This window comes from Canis aureus, chromosome 24, assembly GCF_053574225.1.
Source record: "Canis aureus isolate CA01 chromosome 24, VMU_Caureus_v.1.0, whole genome shotgun sequence".
In the NCBI taxonomy this organism is placed as follows: domain Eukaryota; kingdom Metazoa; phylum Chordata; class Mammalia; order Carnivora; family Canidae; genus Canis; species Canis aureus.
This window is the reverse complement of record NC_135634.1, coordinates 2252591-2270303: the sequence shown is the minus strand read 5'-3', so window position 1 is coordinate 2270303 and position 17713 is coordinate 2252591. Positions and strand designations below refer to the sequence as shown.

The 17713-nt window shown below is 38.7% G+C and overlaps 1 protein-coding gene across 1 annotated transcript in view; it reads left to right on the top strand.

Moving 5' to 3' along the window:
* COG6 (component of oligomeric golgi complex 6) overlaps positions 1-14947 on the top strand; it is a 184578-nt gene extending 169631 nt beyond the window's left edge. The window contains exon 19 of the mRNA XM_077867952.1: positions 14929-14947. Coding sequence (XP_077724078.1) covers positions 14929-14932 — 4 coding nt within the window. The 3' untranslated portion in view covers positions 14933-14947. The remainder of the gene's footprint in view (positions 1-14928) is intronic.
* Positions 14948-17713: the final 2766 nt, after the last annotated feature.

Below are 17713 nucleotides of genomic sequence, written 5' to 3'. Positions count from 1 at the left end.
AGGAGAGAAAAGTTGCAGAAGGAGAAAGCTGAGCAGAGACTGTTCCCATCATCTGTGGATCAGTTTGTTCAACTGGAGATCTCAAGTCAGACTCTACCTGAGTTTCCTGTACAACCAATGGAGGCCTGAGAGTCAGAAGATGCTAGGTGGACTTGTACATGGCTCACCTAAAGAGTGTTATGGGTGAGGTCCCTCATGGACAAGTCTTGGGCCTGGAGACTTTTGAGCAGGAGGGTTTGAAAGAAACATTGCATAACATGCTGGTGGATATGGGAGGAGACACCCAGCTCAAGAAATGTAGGAAAGTCCCAACAATCAGTCATCAATACTTAGGGGGAAGGGAATCTTTTGTTAAAAAAAAAAAAAAAAGTCTTCATAGAAATGCTTCTATTGTATAAACATGTGCAAAAAGTTGTGAAATCAACTGAGTATTAAACATTCCACTGTACCTAAAATAGCAAAGCAACAAACACAGGTTAGTCAGTCTTTCCACCACTTTGGAAAAAGAAACACTGCATCAATTCAACCCATAATTTAAGCCTGCGATCATGGGCTCTTTCTAGACTAGGGGCGTGGTCTGAATGGGTGGCTTTGCTACTACTGGTCATTCCAGCCATTTAGAAAGAGCTCCAGTCTGGTCCCTGCTGTGGGGAAAGACCGTGTCTAAACAACTGCAGCTGAATCAACCGACTGGAAGTTTGGGTGAACCTAATTAGCTGTGGCATTGCTGTTTGAATAAGTGAGTCCTACACAGCTGGGACAGGAGCCTTGACTCTGCCACTTGGCTAGCAGTGGCAAGTGCTTAACCCATTATACTGACTTCATTCTCCTGCCCTGATTTAGTTCACCCGCAGGACATATGCTCCTTTATTTTTCAACTACTAAAGTGAAAAATAAATCCTGCCAGTCGAAGAGTACCAAATGAGAATGTGGAATGGAGAATGAGCAAAGAATTGTTCCCTGGTGTCAGCATGGGGGCGCAAAATTTTTAGAACGAGGTACTTTCATTTTTCAGTGTTTTGGGTTTATTGTGCTTCCCCCTTCATGCAAATATGCTGCTTTTTTCGATTTAGGGCCTAGCCTACGAGTCCCACCCTAGTCCCCAGAGAACACAGACTGGCTATCATTTTCCTCCATGTACTGGAAAGAAAATAAATTGGCAGGAGACCTTCCCAAGTTAGGAGTTTTATAATGATAATACTCTGTTACAATAGTAAGATGATTTTTTACCAACTTATTTCTATGATTCCTTTTCTTACTGGTTGATATATTAAACAAAAAACAAAAAACAAAAAAACGGATACTGCCAAGAAAGTTCTCTACTAGAATTTAGTACTTTATCTTAAAGCGTTATTTAAAGGCTTTTTAAAATTTATATGCTTTTCCTGGCAAACTAACCAGATGTCGATTCCCAAAATGTTTTACGTTTTTAAAAGAAATACTTTTGCTTCTCTCATGACCTCTGTAAAAGTGATAATATGATGGTTACTCAGACTGGATTTCTGTTTGAATAATTGTTGCTTCTCTGTCCAGATGAGTTTCTTGAATAAGCATTCCTTTTAAGTTTCTTACAGGAGCCATATAATCAAGGTGCTCCTTGGGGTAAAGGTGTACAAAATTTAAAACATACAGCAGACCATTAACTTGGGCAGGATGGCTGCTTTGGGAATTGCGTGCTGTTATAAACAAAACAGTGCTTCTGATCCTTATGTTAGAGGTCTCCCACATTTTATGCCTCATAAAGACTAGGTGAGGGTCAGAAGTGTCTGATCAGAATGTTACTTTCCACCATGTTCTCTCATAGCATCATGGCACACCTTATGACAACATTAGTCCCTTCAAAGGTAAACATATTCTTATATTTGTTTCTTAGTTGTGAGGGTTGAGACAATATGGTGGAAGGAGAGGGTTGGGTTCAAATCCATTTGGGTCACATTTTAGTCTTGAGACCCAGGTTAAACTGTATAACCTTTCTATCACTAAGTTTAAAAAAATGAGAATACTTATGCCTTTATCTCAGGGTTGAATAAGAAATAGATATGTACTTACCTACTACATATATTAGGTGCTCAAGAAGTGTCTACTCCTCATTTCCAGTGTTACTTATCTTTTAGTAAATCAATGCTTAGCCCTTAGTAGGGGATTCAATAATAAATCCTTGTGCAATAAGTAAACTGATGAGAAGAAAGTCTGTCTAGAAGACACTCCATTCTCTACCCCAGTCAGCATACTCACCCAAATTCCTAACACTTTGTACACATGTCCAGGGTTTATATATATAGTGTCAGCATAGGAAGAGAAGTAGAAGGGAAGGGCAGTGGCTCTGGCCTTTCCTTCTTACTTTGAGTTAGTTAGTAGGTTGCATGAGTTAGGGACCACCCGCCATTTTATGTGTAAGCCTAAATCTATCAGAATGGAATAAAAATAGATATTTCTCAAAATCCTTGTTGGTAAGTATGAAGAAAAGTTTAGTGTTACAAAACATCTCCCCAGATAGCTGAGGATGAGCCATTGACTCTGTGCTGGGGGAAGCATCAAGGCAATTGGAAAAAGATGGATCTCCACTGCCTGCCATTTTGTAGTATGGAGTACTTTCCATAAGCTTTTTTTTTTTTTAAGCTAAAAAATAGACTCACACATTAATCACTATTATTTAATTTGTTCCCCTTTCAAAATAATCTATTTCTTTCTCTGTGTCTTCGCCTGTTGCTCTGAGAGCAGAAGGTGATGAAAGGAAAGCCTCCTCAAAGATGAAAAACCCCCTTGTTATGAAACATCTAATTTTCCATGGTTAAATACCATTCAGAACACAGGTAAAGCCCTGAGTAGTTTCTCTGGTGTTTGCCAAGCCCAAAGCCGCAGACGTGGAGAGGGGCAGAACATGAGCAATGAGGGAATATGGGCTCAGGGATTCCATGTTTAGACAGATGGCTTCAGGCAGTGCTGCTAGCCAGAGAAAGCAAAAGTCCACGCCTGAAGCACCAGGCCCCAGGAGAGCAAGTGGAGACGTTTGCACCAACAGCGTGAGGTCATGGGGCGAGCCAAGTATGAAGACGGGATTCTCAGTCATCATCACCCACAAAGTGTCAAGAGGAAAGGAGAGTGGTTTTAGTCATAAACTGGATAAATGGATTATTTTTCTTGAAGAAGAGTATTTATGAAAATGAAGTCATGAGAAAAGGCTATCAAAATAAGTAGTAGTGACAAATCTGGGTAGGTGGGAGTGGTAAGGGAGTATTATTCCTGTTTCTTTGTTATCCGCTGGTTGTTATGTGTTCTAGGTGTAGCCCGAGTTAAATAGGCTTTGTTTGATGTGTCCGCCTGGATCACAGTGGGTATTGGCTGCCTGGCTTGTAGAAAAAGCATCTGACGGTTGATTACTGCTATCTGCCACAGGACAGGAAATAGGGATAGTTACATTAGTGCCCTTTCCTGGCCACCCCTGGTCTAGAACTCAGCTTCTTCATCTTGAAAACAATGCCAACCAAAGTTATGTGAATTATTCTAAGCCTATAGGGTGTAATCAATTATTGCATTGCTTGGGGGTTATTGTAGGGCTATTAAGTTCACTCATTACGCTATATTTAGCATTCAAGTAAATGAAAGTATTCAACCTTCTACAGCATTCGTCATGACCACTCATTGTGCATAGATATCTGGGCTTATAGTAGTCCTGGTATTAGGTCATCATTCACATAATGCACTGGTACCTGATACAGCCTTACAGTATTATAGGATTTCATTGGTTGAGGGTTTACAATGTGACGTCAAAGAGTAAAAACATTGCATAGTTAATTATAAAAAAAAAAAAAAGAGAGAGACACTTGAAATTGTCTTGGAGATCTGCATCTGTCTATTTATTTATTTTCAAAATGTGCAAAATGAAGCATTAGCTACAAGTGAGATAAGCCTGTTTAAAACAACTCCTTAATAACAAATAGGCTTTTTGATTAGAAGACCTTCAAAAACTAGTCCTGGTCTCAAGGACCTGGAAGAGTCCTCAAGAAGATAACTAATTTTCTAACCACCCCTCATATTTAGGCAGGACTTCCCACGAAAGGCTTCTGGAATTATTTTGTACAATTTTCTTCTTTAAACTTTCTAAAGCAGATTTGACAGTCTCCTTGAATAACCTATTACACAACAGATCCAAGTTTTGTGGGGCCTGGAGCTCAGACAAGTTTGGGGGTTACTTTTAAAGAAAAGGGATACAAAAATCTCTTTTACAAATTTTACATAAACATAAGACGTGTAAACACATAATCAAATCCTCTACCAAGGCTCTGAAAGAGGCTTATAGCCTTAACTTTACCAGCCCTGAAGCAATAACTTTATCAGCTTTGTATTCTTTTTTTTTTTTTTTTTATTAAAAAAAATTTAAGTAGGCTCCATGTCCAACATGGGGCTTGAGTTCACAACCCTGGGATCAGGAATCACATGTTCAACTAACTGAACCAGCCAGGCACCCCTAAGTTTTTATTTAAATTCCAGTTAGTTAATGTGCAATGTGATTTTAGTTTCAGGTATATAATATAGTGATTCAGCACCTCCATACAACACCCTGGGCTCATCACAAGTGCCCTTCTTAATCCCCATCCCCCCACCCACCTCCCCTCTGGTACCCATCAGTTTGTGCTCTATAGTTAAGCGTCTGTTTTTTGGTTTACCCCTCTCTCTCCCTCTTTTTTTCCCTTTGCTTGTTTGTTCTGTGTCTTAAATTCCACATATGAGTAAAATCATATATTGTCTTTCTCTGACTGACTTATTTCACTTAGCATAATACTCTCTAGCTCCATCAGCATCATTGCAAATGGAAAGATGTCATTCTTTTTTATAGCTAATATTCCACTGTATGTATATACCATATCTTCTTTTCCATTCATCAGTCAATGGACACTTGGGTTGTTTCCATAATTTGGCTATTGTTGATAATGCTGCTATAAACATTGGGGTGCATGTATCCATTCTTTGGGTAAATATGGAATCTCCACACTGTTTCCTGCAGCTGTCCCAGTTTGCATTCCCACCAACAGTGTATGAAGGTTCCCCTTTGTCCACATCCTCACCAACATTTGTTTCTTGTGATGTTGATTTTAGCCATTCTGACAGGTGCAAGCGTGTCAAAGAATATTCTATCAGGAATCACATATAGTCTTGAAAATTTTTTTTTAATTTACCCATTCACTCATTTTACTACTTGGACTCCCATTCCTAGAAGAATGTGAGAAATGAAATCAGAATTCATTGCATTCGTTCTTACCTTGGGTAAGTGTATAGATAGCTATTTCCTCAATTATAGCAGGATTAAGAAGTTAGCCCACATTACTGACTATTAAGAATACAAGGCTGAATTCCCAATAGTTTATTTTTGTGTTTGGTTCCCTTGCCTCAGGAGATATATCTAGAAAGAAGTTGCTATGGCTGAGGTCCAAGATGTTACTGTCTGTTTTCTCCTCTAGGATTTTGATGGTTTCAGGTCAAGTGAAGGAAACAACCAACAAAACTAAGAGGCAGCCTATGGAATGGGAGAAGATATTTGCAAATGACTTATTTGATGAAGGGTTAGTATCCAAAACATATAAAGTACTTATAAAACTCAACACCCAAATGAATTATCCAATTAAAAAATGGGCAGAAGACATGAATAGACTTTTTTCCAAAAAAGTAGTAAAATGTATGAATAGATAAATTAAAAAGTTTTTTTCAAGACTATATGAAATTCCTGATAGGATATTCTTTGACATGCTTGCACGTATACAAAGCGCAATAGAAAGTTTTTCTATGTTAAAATATTATGGCCTCTGAAAATAATGAAGTTTTTATTTTTCTTTCCTCTTCCCCTTCCACTCCTCTCCACCACTTTTTCTTTTCTCCTTTCTTCTCCATTTCTGTCTGCTTCTTCTCTTTCAGTTTCTTTTTTATTCCTCTCTTCCTCCAGCTCCTGATACTTCCATCCTTATTTTTCTCTTTTTGTACTCTTTTCTCTCTTTTCTCCTTAAAACTATATATTAGAAATTCTAAAATATCACAACTAAAATGTCAACTGCAACAAGAAGTTAAGATCATTGTTCCCACATACTCTTTTCTTATTTATACTTATACATTTTTTTGAGAGATAAGAAGGGGTGCAGAGAGAAGGGAAGAGAGAGAATCTCAAGCAGACTCCTGGCTGAGCATGGAGCCTGACATGGGACTCAATAACCACAACCCCAAGATTAAGACCTGAGTGGAAACCAAGAGTTGGACACTTAACTGACTGAACCATGCAGATGCCCCCTATACTTACGATTTTTTTTAAGGATATTGAGCAAATTCACATTAATTGTGCACCCGCAAAAAGATCTGAAGGCTTAACACTCACCAAGACCAGAGTAAGGGAAAATAAGATAGCAGTCAAGCCTCAAAAGTACAGGTATTAGATGTGGACACATTTCTAGAATCTGGAACTCCAAACTCAGGGACAAATCACCAAAACATACAGAAGAAAAACAAATGCTGTTTTTAATTTTCTTTTCCCAGAAAGCATTCTATTTTGGGTTTTCTTAAACTCGGTATGCAGACATATTTTGAAGCTTTGCATTTTTTTTCCCTTAAAGAGTGTCTTCATTACTGAAATTTAGAAATATTGTTTCACTAAAAATGTAAAACATGAAATATTTCAAATCTAGAAAGTAATATGACATCAAAAGAGCCCATCTATCAAATTTGGCAAATTTGCTCTATTTCTGATTTCTAGGTTTTTTTTTAAGGTATAAAACATTTCATATATATAGTGAAAGCCCCTCTTCTAGGTTCCCTTTCTCTTTCTGCCCACCTTAGAGTTAGCCATCGATTTGATGTTGGTGGAAATACTAATTAATTGATACTAATTCACTTTGTGACTTTACAGATGTTTTCTACAGTTGCACTTCAAGTTATACCAAGAATTCATTTTTTTTACTTCAAAAATGGATTAAATATCTATTGCTCATCCATCTATTTTGGATACAAGGGTGAAAGTGCAGAACAAAAAGTATTGAAAAGAGATTAGGATTACTTGATAAATTACTTAGTTAGAAATTAATTAAATCACACATTCAACAAAGATTTACCAAGTCCATACAAAGTTCTGGTTCACATTCTTTCAATGAGGAAATGTCAAAGGATGTGTGATAGGTTAAGGAGGGGTAATTCTGGTTCATCTAATCCTGACACATTCTTGGTATTACTGTCAAAATCACAGATAAAACGGGAACTGAGACAGTGAGTTCTGACTGCCTAGACTTGTCCCAGGAACCTAGACATGACCTTGGGGAAATCAATAGCCTTGGCTCTGGTTCTTATCATTGGTGACATATTGGTGAAAGGAAACATTTTCTTCTCACAGAGGCATTACTAGTATAAATGAGTTCACACATTCAGAACCTTTGAATAAAAGCTAATTCTATTCTAGGCTAAAGATTAAACTAATGTTAAATAGAGAAGAACAATGAACATATCCTTAATTGGAGACCTTGTTCGTTGAAAATAAGGAAGAACAATCATTTATTAGTTTCAATGAGGCTTTACATCTTAGTTGGGGCCAAGATATATTATGTAAAATATTGAGAGAGAGACTGAAAAGGCTACAAATGAAACAAATATTGATGGGGGTTGGGATTTCCTTTCTTTTCTTTTTTTTTTTTTTTTTTTTAGGTTGGAATTTCCAAGCACTCATATCTCAGTTTAATGAAACTAAAGACCAGAAGAGTTAGAAGGCAGAATGAAAACAAGAAATAATTGCAATTATTAATATGAAAGAAAACTTTATTTAATTAATAAATTTTCTGATTATTTTATCTGTACTGACCTTGCCTTCTAAAATAGATCATCTCTAAGATCCTCACTAATACTTTCTTTGGGCACATCGTCTTTGGGATCTATAGTCATGATGGATGCATTTGTATAAGAAATGTCTTGAAAGTTACACCGTGACCAAAATTTTGGGATGAAAACAAAATATATTGTTATTATTTAATACTTTGATGATATAACAAAGATTTAGAAACCAGTATTTTTACTAGTTGAGACTTCACTAGTAACTGTGAACATAGTTAATTCCTTTTACTTTTCTGCACTAGCAAGAACTCTTTTAGTAGGAAGATTTGTTTTAATGACAGTCACTACTGGAAATAGAGGATCTGATTGTGTGGTTTTAACCTCAGCACCAGGCAGCTGAGCTATTGGTAATGCTCTGGCTTTCTAGTTACAATCTTTGGCTCATGGTTTGCCTGAAACAGATAGAAAAGGCAGGTTAATTATGTTTCCGTGGTTACGTTGAAGCAAGAGTGCTCCTCAGACCACTGGCTGCAACTTGACAAATTAGGTTAAAATACAGAAATACTTCAAAGGGATATGTATTCAGTTTAACTTTTTAAAGATTCATATCCTCAATGTATTCTTTTTTGGTACTTTTATAATATAACATACTGGATGATAAAAAGATTTACAAACTGCCACTGTTAAACAAATCTATATGCTGCCCAAATTAGTTTTAGGCAAGATGATTTTTTTCACATTAATTAAGATAAAGTTAGTTTGACTTTGAAATGATGTCTGAAAGTATATTTTAATTTATGCATTGTGCCAGCTGCAGCTCCAACACAAATACATGTGGACACATGAACAGGAATGTTCATGGATCTAAGCATCTTTTGCTGAAATTCTCAAAGTAACAAACTTATGATTTGGGACAAATTTCTGAGTTAAAAAGTTGCATAACTCAATGATTATTTCAGCCGGGCCTCCGGACATTTGGAATTCAGTTAGGGCTATGGAAGTGGGAATAAAAATGGTTTTTAATTTCTAAAATAGACTGTACATGTGATTTTTCTGGGCAGGAATCATTGTTCAGTATATTCTAGGGCTCACTGAAGGCAGCAACATACAGCATTGTTTTGGGCAAGCTTTTTAATCCTGCGTATTTTATTTCTTTACTTGTAGAAAAAGAATAATAACAATCCTGGGGAGCTTGGGTGACTCAGTCGACTAAGTGTCTGACTTCAACTCAGGTCATGATCTCAGGGTCCTGGGATCGAGCCCCTTGTTGGGCTCTTCCCTCAGCAAGGAGTCTGCTTGTCCCTCTCCCTCTGCCCCACCCCCTGCTCATGCTTGCTTTCTCTCTTTCTCTCTCTTTCTCAAATAAATAAAATTACTTTTAAAACAAAGAATAATAGCAGTCCTTACCTCACATATGTGTTGAGGGTGTTTAATGACATAAGACACCTGAAACAGTCCCTGACATATACTGAACGTTCAATGATTATCATCTATTTTTATTATTGTTAACATTGTTAATATTATTATTAGAAATAATAATGCAAAAAAAAAAAAAAAACTGCTAACAGACAATCCAGGCTCTTTCACTCATCTGTTTTAAAGCTTTCAAGTCTTAATTTGGAGTGCTTCCTGTACCTCTACTCAGGTCTAAAGCACTCAATCTAAGACTTCTTTTCTGTTAAAAAGAATGACTTCATATGTCAAAGAAGAGGATTATTCAAAGTTTAATTACACTTTGGACAAAGAAGGAAACTGCATGTCTTTAGGCAGTTGGTATTTGTCTCTAAATTCTTACACTTTAAAAAATGAGGCATTAACTCTTCATTAGAGGACCCACAGTTTTAGTTGAGTCTGATAATGGAACCCTAGTGTCATTAATTTGGAAGAGACCTGATAACAATAGTTTGTATGGGCCAATGAAGATAATGTTTTTATCAGTCAGGATTGCAGGGAGAAATGAAAGAGACAATTAAGCTGATTAATTTAAAGACCGAGAAGAGGACTATATGCCAGGATGTTGTCAGGGAGTGGTGAGCCTGGTGTACGAGGCCAGTAACATCCTGAGCCTCTACCACCCCAGTCCGCCCAGTGGGGGAAGGTGGCCTGCAGGTAGTCACCCTGCAGGCAAGGAGCTGGGGGAACAGCAGGAACTCTGTCTTCCCCTTCCTTCTGATCTCCCTAGTGTGGGGAGTGTGGGGCGTATCCAAGTTGTTCATTGCATTCAATGTTCTGACTCTGCAGATGCCTAGGGGTGGGGAGTGGGATCTGTTGGGCAAATGGGAAAAATCCAGTACAGATGAATGTGTAATAAATATGGGACCAATAGTGAGGTTGTTCCCTTATCTCCCCTTCCTCGGTCCCATAAAGATGGACATAGAGAAATAAGATTGCTCTTCTAAAGTTTAAATTACGTATGAAACAGGCCCACTTAATATGTCACCTGGACAGCTACATGCCTCTGAGGTTAAAATCTGAAGGTAACTTAATTTAAGATATTCATATATCCAAAGAAAGAATATGTCCATCAGAAAGAGGCTGATCAAAGCTGATACATTCTAATTAGACAGCAATTTTTTTTTCCAAAATTCCCCCTGAATTTCAATGGTTACTTTACTCTGAAACACACACACATACACAGACACATATCAGACAAATGACTTAACTTCTGACAAACATTGCTTACTTTCACTTCAAAGTTTCAAGAGACTGAGTCATTTTATGATAAAATCCTTATGGCTCACATACTTCTGAAAAATAGAATTTACTAAAAAAAAAAAGAAAAACAGAATTTACTCAAGCATATAAACAAGTAATGGATAGATTTGGATATTTGATAGCAATTATTTTAAATATGTCATATAGATGCACAGGAGCACCATTTAATATTTTTCAGATAGGATGGTGTAGATTTTACTTTTATTTTTGTCCCTACAGTTCAACTATTGATGAAGTAATGAAATGAAAATCTATTGTTCTACAGTTGTATGCCCTTGTATGGTAATTTTCAGGCTCTTTTATCTTATAGTCCACCAGCAATTATATCTAATAGGTTCAACATTAACTTATTAGATGTATCTGATTATTTAATTAAGTAGAAATTTAAAAGCCATTACTTCCAGGAAAGGTCATACTTCATTAATATTGGCTATTATTATATCATGATAAGGGCTAAGTCTGTGAAAAATTATAGTCGAAATTGCTAAGGCTTTAAACCAAACAAAAGCTATTCATTTAGTTGCTGAAAATTGTTATTATTTACTTGAGTGAAATTTTACTACTTTCGTAACAGTAAAACACAAAGATATTCAATAAAAAATACTGCCATCAAGGTGTTTATATAAAATTCTACAGTGGGGTAGATCCCTGGGTGGCTCAGTGGTTTAGTGCCTGCCTTGGCCCAGGGTGTGATCCTGGGGTCCCGGGATCGAGTCCCGCATCAGGCTCCCTGCACGGAGCCTGCTTCTCCCTCTGCCTGTGTGTCTGCTGCTCTCTCTTTCTCTCTGTGTGTCTCTCGTGAATAAATAATAAAATAAAATCTTAAAAAAAAATTCAACAATGGCAGGTGGACAACGCAGAAGAGAGATGTTGGCATCCAGAGGCCAGTGACATAGGCATGAAGGTTGGGAGGTGTATAAGTTGTATGAAGGACATGATTGCTCAAAAGAAATGGAAAGGGACAGAGTCAAATGAATATTCCACAGTAACCAGTCTCAATGGGAAGCTGGACACTAAAACGACTTTCTGGGCACATGGGAAGTAGGAATTAGAAGAAATATTGCCCAATGTGATAAAAAGTAGATTAAAAAAAAAAAGTAGATCAACAATTGTAGATCTCTGGAAGTCAGAGGACCTGGTATGCCACAGACATGAAGGACAGCCAGTAATTAAACTGCAATGTTACTTCTGTGTCTCATTTAGATGTCCATGGTACTTCGACCCCATGGATCCCATGGTACTTGGATCCCAAGGTACTTGGATCCCATGGTACTTGGATGCCCTAAGTTCAGGCTCAGTGATTTTAGAAAAATGTTTCAGTTTGTTAAATATTCCCAATGATTTTAATTATATGCCTAAATTAAAATATATTTCTTAATGTAAAATCTTTTTGCTTAAACAGTGTACAAAAATCAAAAATTTTTAAATAAAAAAAAAAAGCTAGTCAGCTATGAGTTCAGGGAAAAGAATGTCGTGTGAACACTGGCTAGTATTTCCAGTACAGGCCTGGGTACCTCCTGGAGGGATGGTGGGACACACAAGGAAGGCAGGAACTGAATCTGAGAATGGCCAGAGCAATAACCACAGTTTAGAAAAGGGCCAACTCTGAGTCACGGATGAAAAAAGATGAGGAACCCAAGGACCCAGAGAAATGCCAAACCGGGAATTGGAAAGTCAAATACAACACTTAAACAGAGGCAGAAACTGGGAACAGAGTGGGTGGAGACACATGGGGAAGAGACAGGTCAGTAGTCTAGAGCTGAGCAGAAGCCAAGGGAGGTGATGGGAATCTTTCACAGGCATCCATTGTGTAACCTGCACTGCCAGGAGCTCTGCACCTTCCCTAATCCTCACGGCATTCTGGATGGTAGATATTATTATCCCCATCATATTACTTGATTGGAGTAGCCAGCAACATGGTCCAGTGCACGTTAGTAGCTTAGAAGATAGTGAGAAAGAATTCAGTCATACTCAAAATCCATTTACTAGCAAACTCCTAAACATGTATTAATTAAAAAAATGCATTTGTGGTCATGATGAAGTTTCCACTGTATTTAGTAGATGAGTTGAAATCGACAAGATCAAGGGGCCCCAGCCACCACCAGGACTTCTCTTAGTGTGATGTGTACTAGAGTAGGAAAGAAACAAAAATAAGCACATAAACATGCAAGAATCCTTTTTACAAAAGATGTAATCATGTACTTAGAAAATTGGGAGACGGTAACCAAAAATTTTTCATGATGATTAGAAGACAGAAAAAGAGATTCATAGAAAACCTGTCAGCTTTTCAATCACTTCAGAGCATAACATAGAAGAAACAAAATTGCAGTAGAAATGTTGCACCAGACACAGTCAAAAGCTCATAGTTTTCAAATTCGTTAGCATAATCAGTCCATTGATTTACTGATTCGTCCATTGACTAATTCCTGCATTAGTTATTTTTGTCCGTAAAGCCACACAGGTCCTGTGTCAGGGGCGTGAGACAGTTTCCTGAGGCCCCATCCTTGTGATGCTTCCAGTCTGTTGGAGGGACCCAGATGTTAGATGAGTGATTGTAACAAAGATTAGTCGTTTTTATCACGAAAACGGCTGCCATCGCCTGAACTCTGGCACAGGGTAGTCTTAGAATGTTTGTGTCATACAAGAAAACCAGTTTTGTCGGTGTAGAGGTCCAGCTCAAAGAAAAACAAGAAACCGACACATGGAAAACTCCCTTTGAAGTTGCTCTGTGACCACTGGGTAGCTTTACAAAGAGATGGTATTGCAAGCCTTGAGTTTTTTTCACCTGACTGAGCTTCAGGTGACATTTGGATCTTTTAAGAGGACAAAGTCGTGTCATCATGGAGAACACATGAAGTGCTTTAAGTTCTGAAGTACTCCCTGACGAAGAGCAACAAGGCTCTGAGGGGAAGCAGCATCATCATAATACATATCAAACACCCCAAAGGAACTGCTATGAGGGGGCAATGCTCCCTGAGCTGAATCCTTGTGGGATTAAAAGGTGCAGACTCCTTATTTGAATAGCACCCCTTTTATAATAGAGTCTGCCCCGGGTTTGGATTTGCTTTGCTCTTAGTGAACCAGCATTGCATACTTCCCTGCACTCCGGCCTCCTTTTAAACACTGACCACTAACGATTTTCTCAAACATCCCTGTCCGGCCTGGGAACTGGGACCAGGTGAACTGGATTTGAGTCTCAACCCAGGCTCAGACTAACCTGCAGGCAGGTTTCATCTTTCTCAACATGTTCCCCACCTCCCCTAGAAACATTTTATTAGGAAAAATTTCAAACAAAAGGCAAAGCTAAATGACTCTTACGGTGAACATGGATAATCACATCACCTGGATTGTGCCATAAACATTTTACTTCCTCTGTCACCTATCTATTCATCCATCCATCACTCCATCCATCCATTAATTTATCTTATTTTTTTTGATGGATTCCAGAGTAAATTTGAAGAGATTGGTAGACTTCTCCTTAAACACCTAAGCATGCATATAATGAATTAGAGTTGAATATTTGCTTCCGATTTCTTCTTTTGCTATAAAAAAAAAAAGCAGATTCATTAAAGTACAAATAAATTCTAAGTGTATTTTTGCTGAGTTGTGACAAACGTGTGCACCTCTGTAAAAGGTTTGGTTTGATTTACTGTCAAGAGAGTTGTCTGGTGGAACTCCTCCTTCCCTTTTTTTTTTTTTAGGTCATAAAATGGAGGTGAGAGTACTTGTTTAAGAGTTGTGAGGATAATGTCAGCTAATGTGAAAAGATGCTGTTGTAGCTTGTAAAGTGGGACACAGGGGTGAGGCATTATTTTTATAATTGTAATTAATACAATCATTGTCTCTTTGATGAGTGTTGCTATTAGATGCGAGGCCAACTCTGAGAGGGTAACAATTTCAGTTGGACACGTAACCTTAATGACTGTAAAAGCTGTCACTGCCCCCACGTTAATTGTCAGGCAATTTGCACACTCGGACGCCCGCACAGTAACAACGTGGCTACTTGTATCAGATCCATTCCAGTGGCCCGGGAAACTCTCTGTGCCTCGCCTGGCATACATCTGGCAAAGTGGTGACGGTGACGTTCCCTCCTCTTGATTTAGTTACCGTCATTGTATTGCACTTCCTGTGTGATCTGGGTGGCCCCAGAGGCCAGCCCTGGCTTTATGTCTCCCTTCCTATGCCTAGTGGCAGAAACTAGTGAACTAATGCCTGGACTATCATTTGAAGTGCCTGACTTCACGAAGTGGAATTTTATGGTGTCCTGTGTTTCTTCCTAAATAATTATGAACATTTAGCACAGTACATTTGTGTTTCTTTTATACTAAGTTAGGTTAGATGATGTACCCTCGGTAAGATCGATGCACTCTGAACACCTAGCAGGCTCCTTAATCACATTGCCTTTTACCCTTGCAGATAAGCATACTTCCATTGGTGGAGCTAGGAGTAACAGGTAAGTGAGAATTGTATCCTCCTGCCTGGACCTAGAAAGAGAGGAGAGGTGTTTTTCACTCAGAAGAAGCAAAATGCACTACAAAATGAAGGAAACACAAAAGAGAGAGAGAAAGCAATCAGTGGCAGACTAGAAGCAATAAGTCTTGCAAAAAGGTGAGAACTTCATCTGCAGTGGAAAGAAGTCTGGAGCCCCGACAGCTGCAGGCGGCCAGAGACGGCCCGGCGAGAAATCAACCAGCCCAGCGAGCCACGTAGGGAAACCAAAGGCTCGCAAAACCAACACAGGCTGACACTTTGCCTCCCGTCCATCTAGAAGATTATGCCAGTTCCTACCCAGTGCGATGCTCTCACATGGAGATTAAATAATACCAATGTTTGTAAGCATAAATATCTAAAACCATTATGTATATTCATGTACAATTAACTCAGTGTCAATATCGTTGCTGTCGTTAAATTAATCACTCTGAGCCCCAAGAAATATAGTTTCCTCTGGACTTAAAGAGAAGCACAAGAACCCATGTGACTCCTACTCCAGTTATGATCTCCCTGTGTAGGCAGGGCCAGGCCCTGACGTTACCAATTTCAGGAACCCGTCAGGTCGTGAACAATGATCAATAGTCATCAAAGAGAGTCATATTTATGAAAACTCATTATTTGCTGGCACCGTTTTGAATGTTTTAATTCATTATTTTATGCAACACTACTCACAATAACCTTGCTTTCATCCTTATTTACATTGAAGGAAACAGGCACAAACTGGCTCAATTACCAGCACAGTTGAAAGAAGTGGAGTCTGGATTCCACCTGAGCCCAGAGTTTTAGATACTTTGATGTGTGTCTCCAGGTAACCAGTCCCTACAGGGTTGTGCTCAGAGCTGCATGCTCTATCAAGGAGACGTAACAGGTGCCCGACAAAACTGCCTTCAGTTTGAGCACCCTGAGAAGTGAGTTTGGAATACATCATGCTAACATGACCTATCTTGTTAGCCTAAATACCACTGATTGTCTAGGACCAAAACTAATGTCTCTGGGAGGCTACTTTGGATCAAAGTAGCAGTAGTTTCTCTCTGTCATAGAGAGAGTTTCCCAACTACTGAGATACTATGGAAATATATTTTTCTGGAAACTTCTCACTCAATTTAATTACCATTGCAAGCACAAGCCCAGATGAGCTCATTTTAGACTATCTTTAAGTTGGAATTCTATATGTAGCAGCATCCAAGTAAAGTTTTCCATCTTAAAATTCCTTAATCCATTCTATTTCCTACATTCCTTGACAATTATTTCATATTTTGTTACTTTCCTCAAATTTCTCATCACTCGACCCCCATCCATAGTCTCAGCTAATGACATGCTTACTGTTTAATTGAGAAAATCAAGGCAATCTCAAGAGACCTTTCACAAATGTCCCTGCCATATCTAAGGGACTCTTCATATGAGACCTTACAGTCTATCTTCTTTGTTATTATGAATGTACTATCGTGGTTCCTGGCCAAGGGCAATGCTTGCACCGTATATGAAATTGAAATGCCATTCCCTGGAATACTGAAGGATATTACCCGGCAATTTTATCCTCTCCTTCTTATGTAGTTAGTTTCCCTGCCACCACCTACAGAATAATTTCCATCAGCTATTATATGTCCCATTTCTTTGCCATTCTTCACTGTAAAACTTAAAAAAAAAATACTTATTTACTTGAGAGAGAGAGAGAAAAAGCACAAGGGGGGGGGGGGTGGCGCAGAGGGAGAGGGAGCAGCAGACTTCCCACTGAGCAGAGAGCCCCAGATGGAGCTTGATCCCAGGACTCTGGGATCATGACCTGGGCTGAAGGCAGATGCTTAACCGATTGAGCCACCCAAGTGTTCCACTATAAAACTTCTTAATAGAGTTGCCTCTACTTGATGTCCCCTAATCCTCCTCCCCCCATTCTTTCTCAAATCTACCCCAGTTATGCTTTTGTTTTCACTTCTCCACCTATGCTATCTGAGACTATAAACTCTATCTTTTGTTAGGTGAAAATGAAGGAAGGTAAGAATTGACAAACATAACAGGAAAATTGACAAACATAACATATGTGGCAGACCCTATTGGTTGTCTACTCAAAATCCATTCTCTCATCTGTCCCTTGCTAACAGTATTCTGATTTTGTCCAGGTATCCATACTTCAGGAGAGTTTTCCCACCCCTCACTCAAAGATAAGACCTGTATAATCTTAAGCAATGAATCAGTACTCTTGCTAATCTTTTGTTTAGGAGAAGTTGTTTCTGGAAAATAGGATGTGAGAAGAAATATGATGAAGCAGTTCTGAGAAGGGCTTCCTTGACAAAAAGACATGCACAGGAAGGGCTGGTCACTCTTCTAATGGACCTTGGGGGCAGGAGTGCTGGATGGGAAGCCTAGAGCTCTTACAGCCCACCGGCAGCCAGGGTGTGCCTGAAGACAGGCCCTGTACTGAGGGGGATAAAGTAGAATGATGAGAAGAGAATGAGTCCCTGATAATATCAGCCTTTGAAATAACTAACCAAGGAGCTACTCTACAGCCAAACTTCTTGTTGTGAGGACACAAGTTTGCCTTATTGCTTAACCTAGTATTTCTGCTACTTGTAACTTCAACATGAAAACTGGCACAGTGTGGAATTTTTGAGGGGAGTACACTTGAATGTCCTTATCTATGTTTAACTGGGATAGTCAACATCAGATCCTCTACTCTTTCCTGATCATCTGTTCTTTTTATCTCACTGCCACC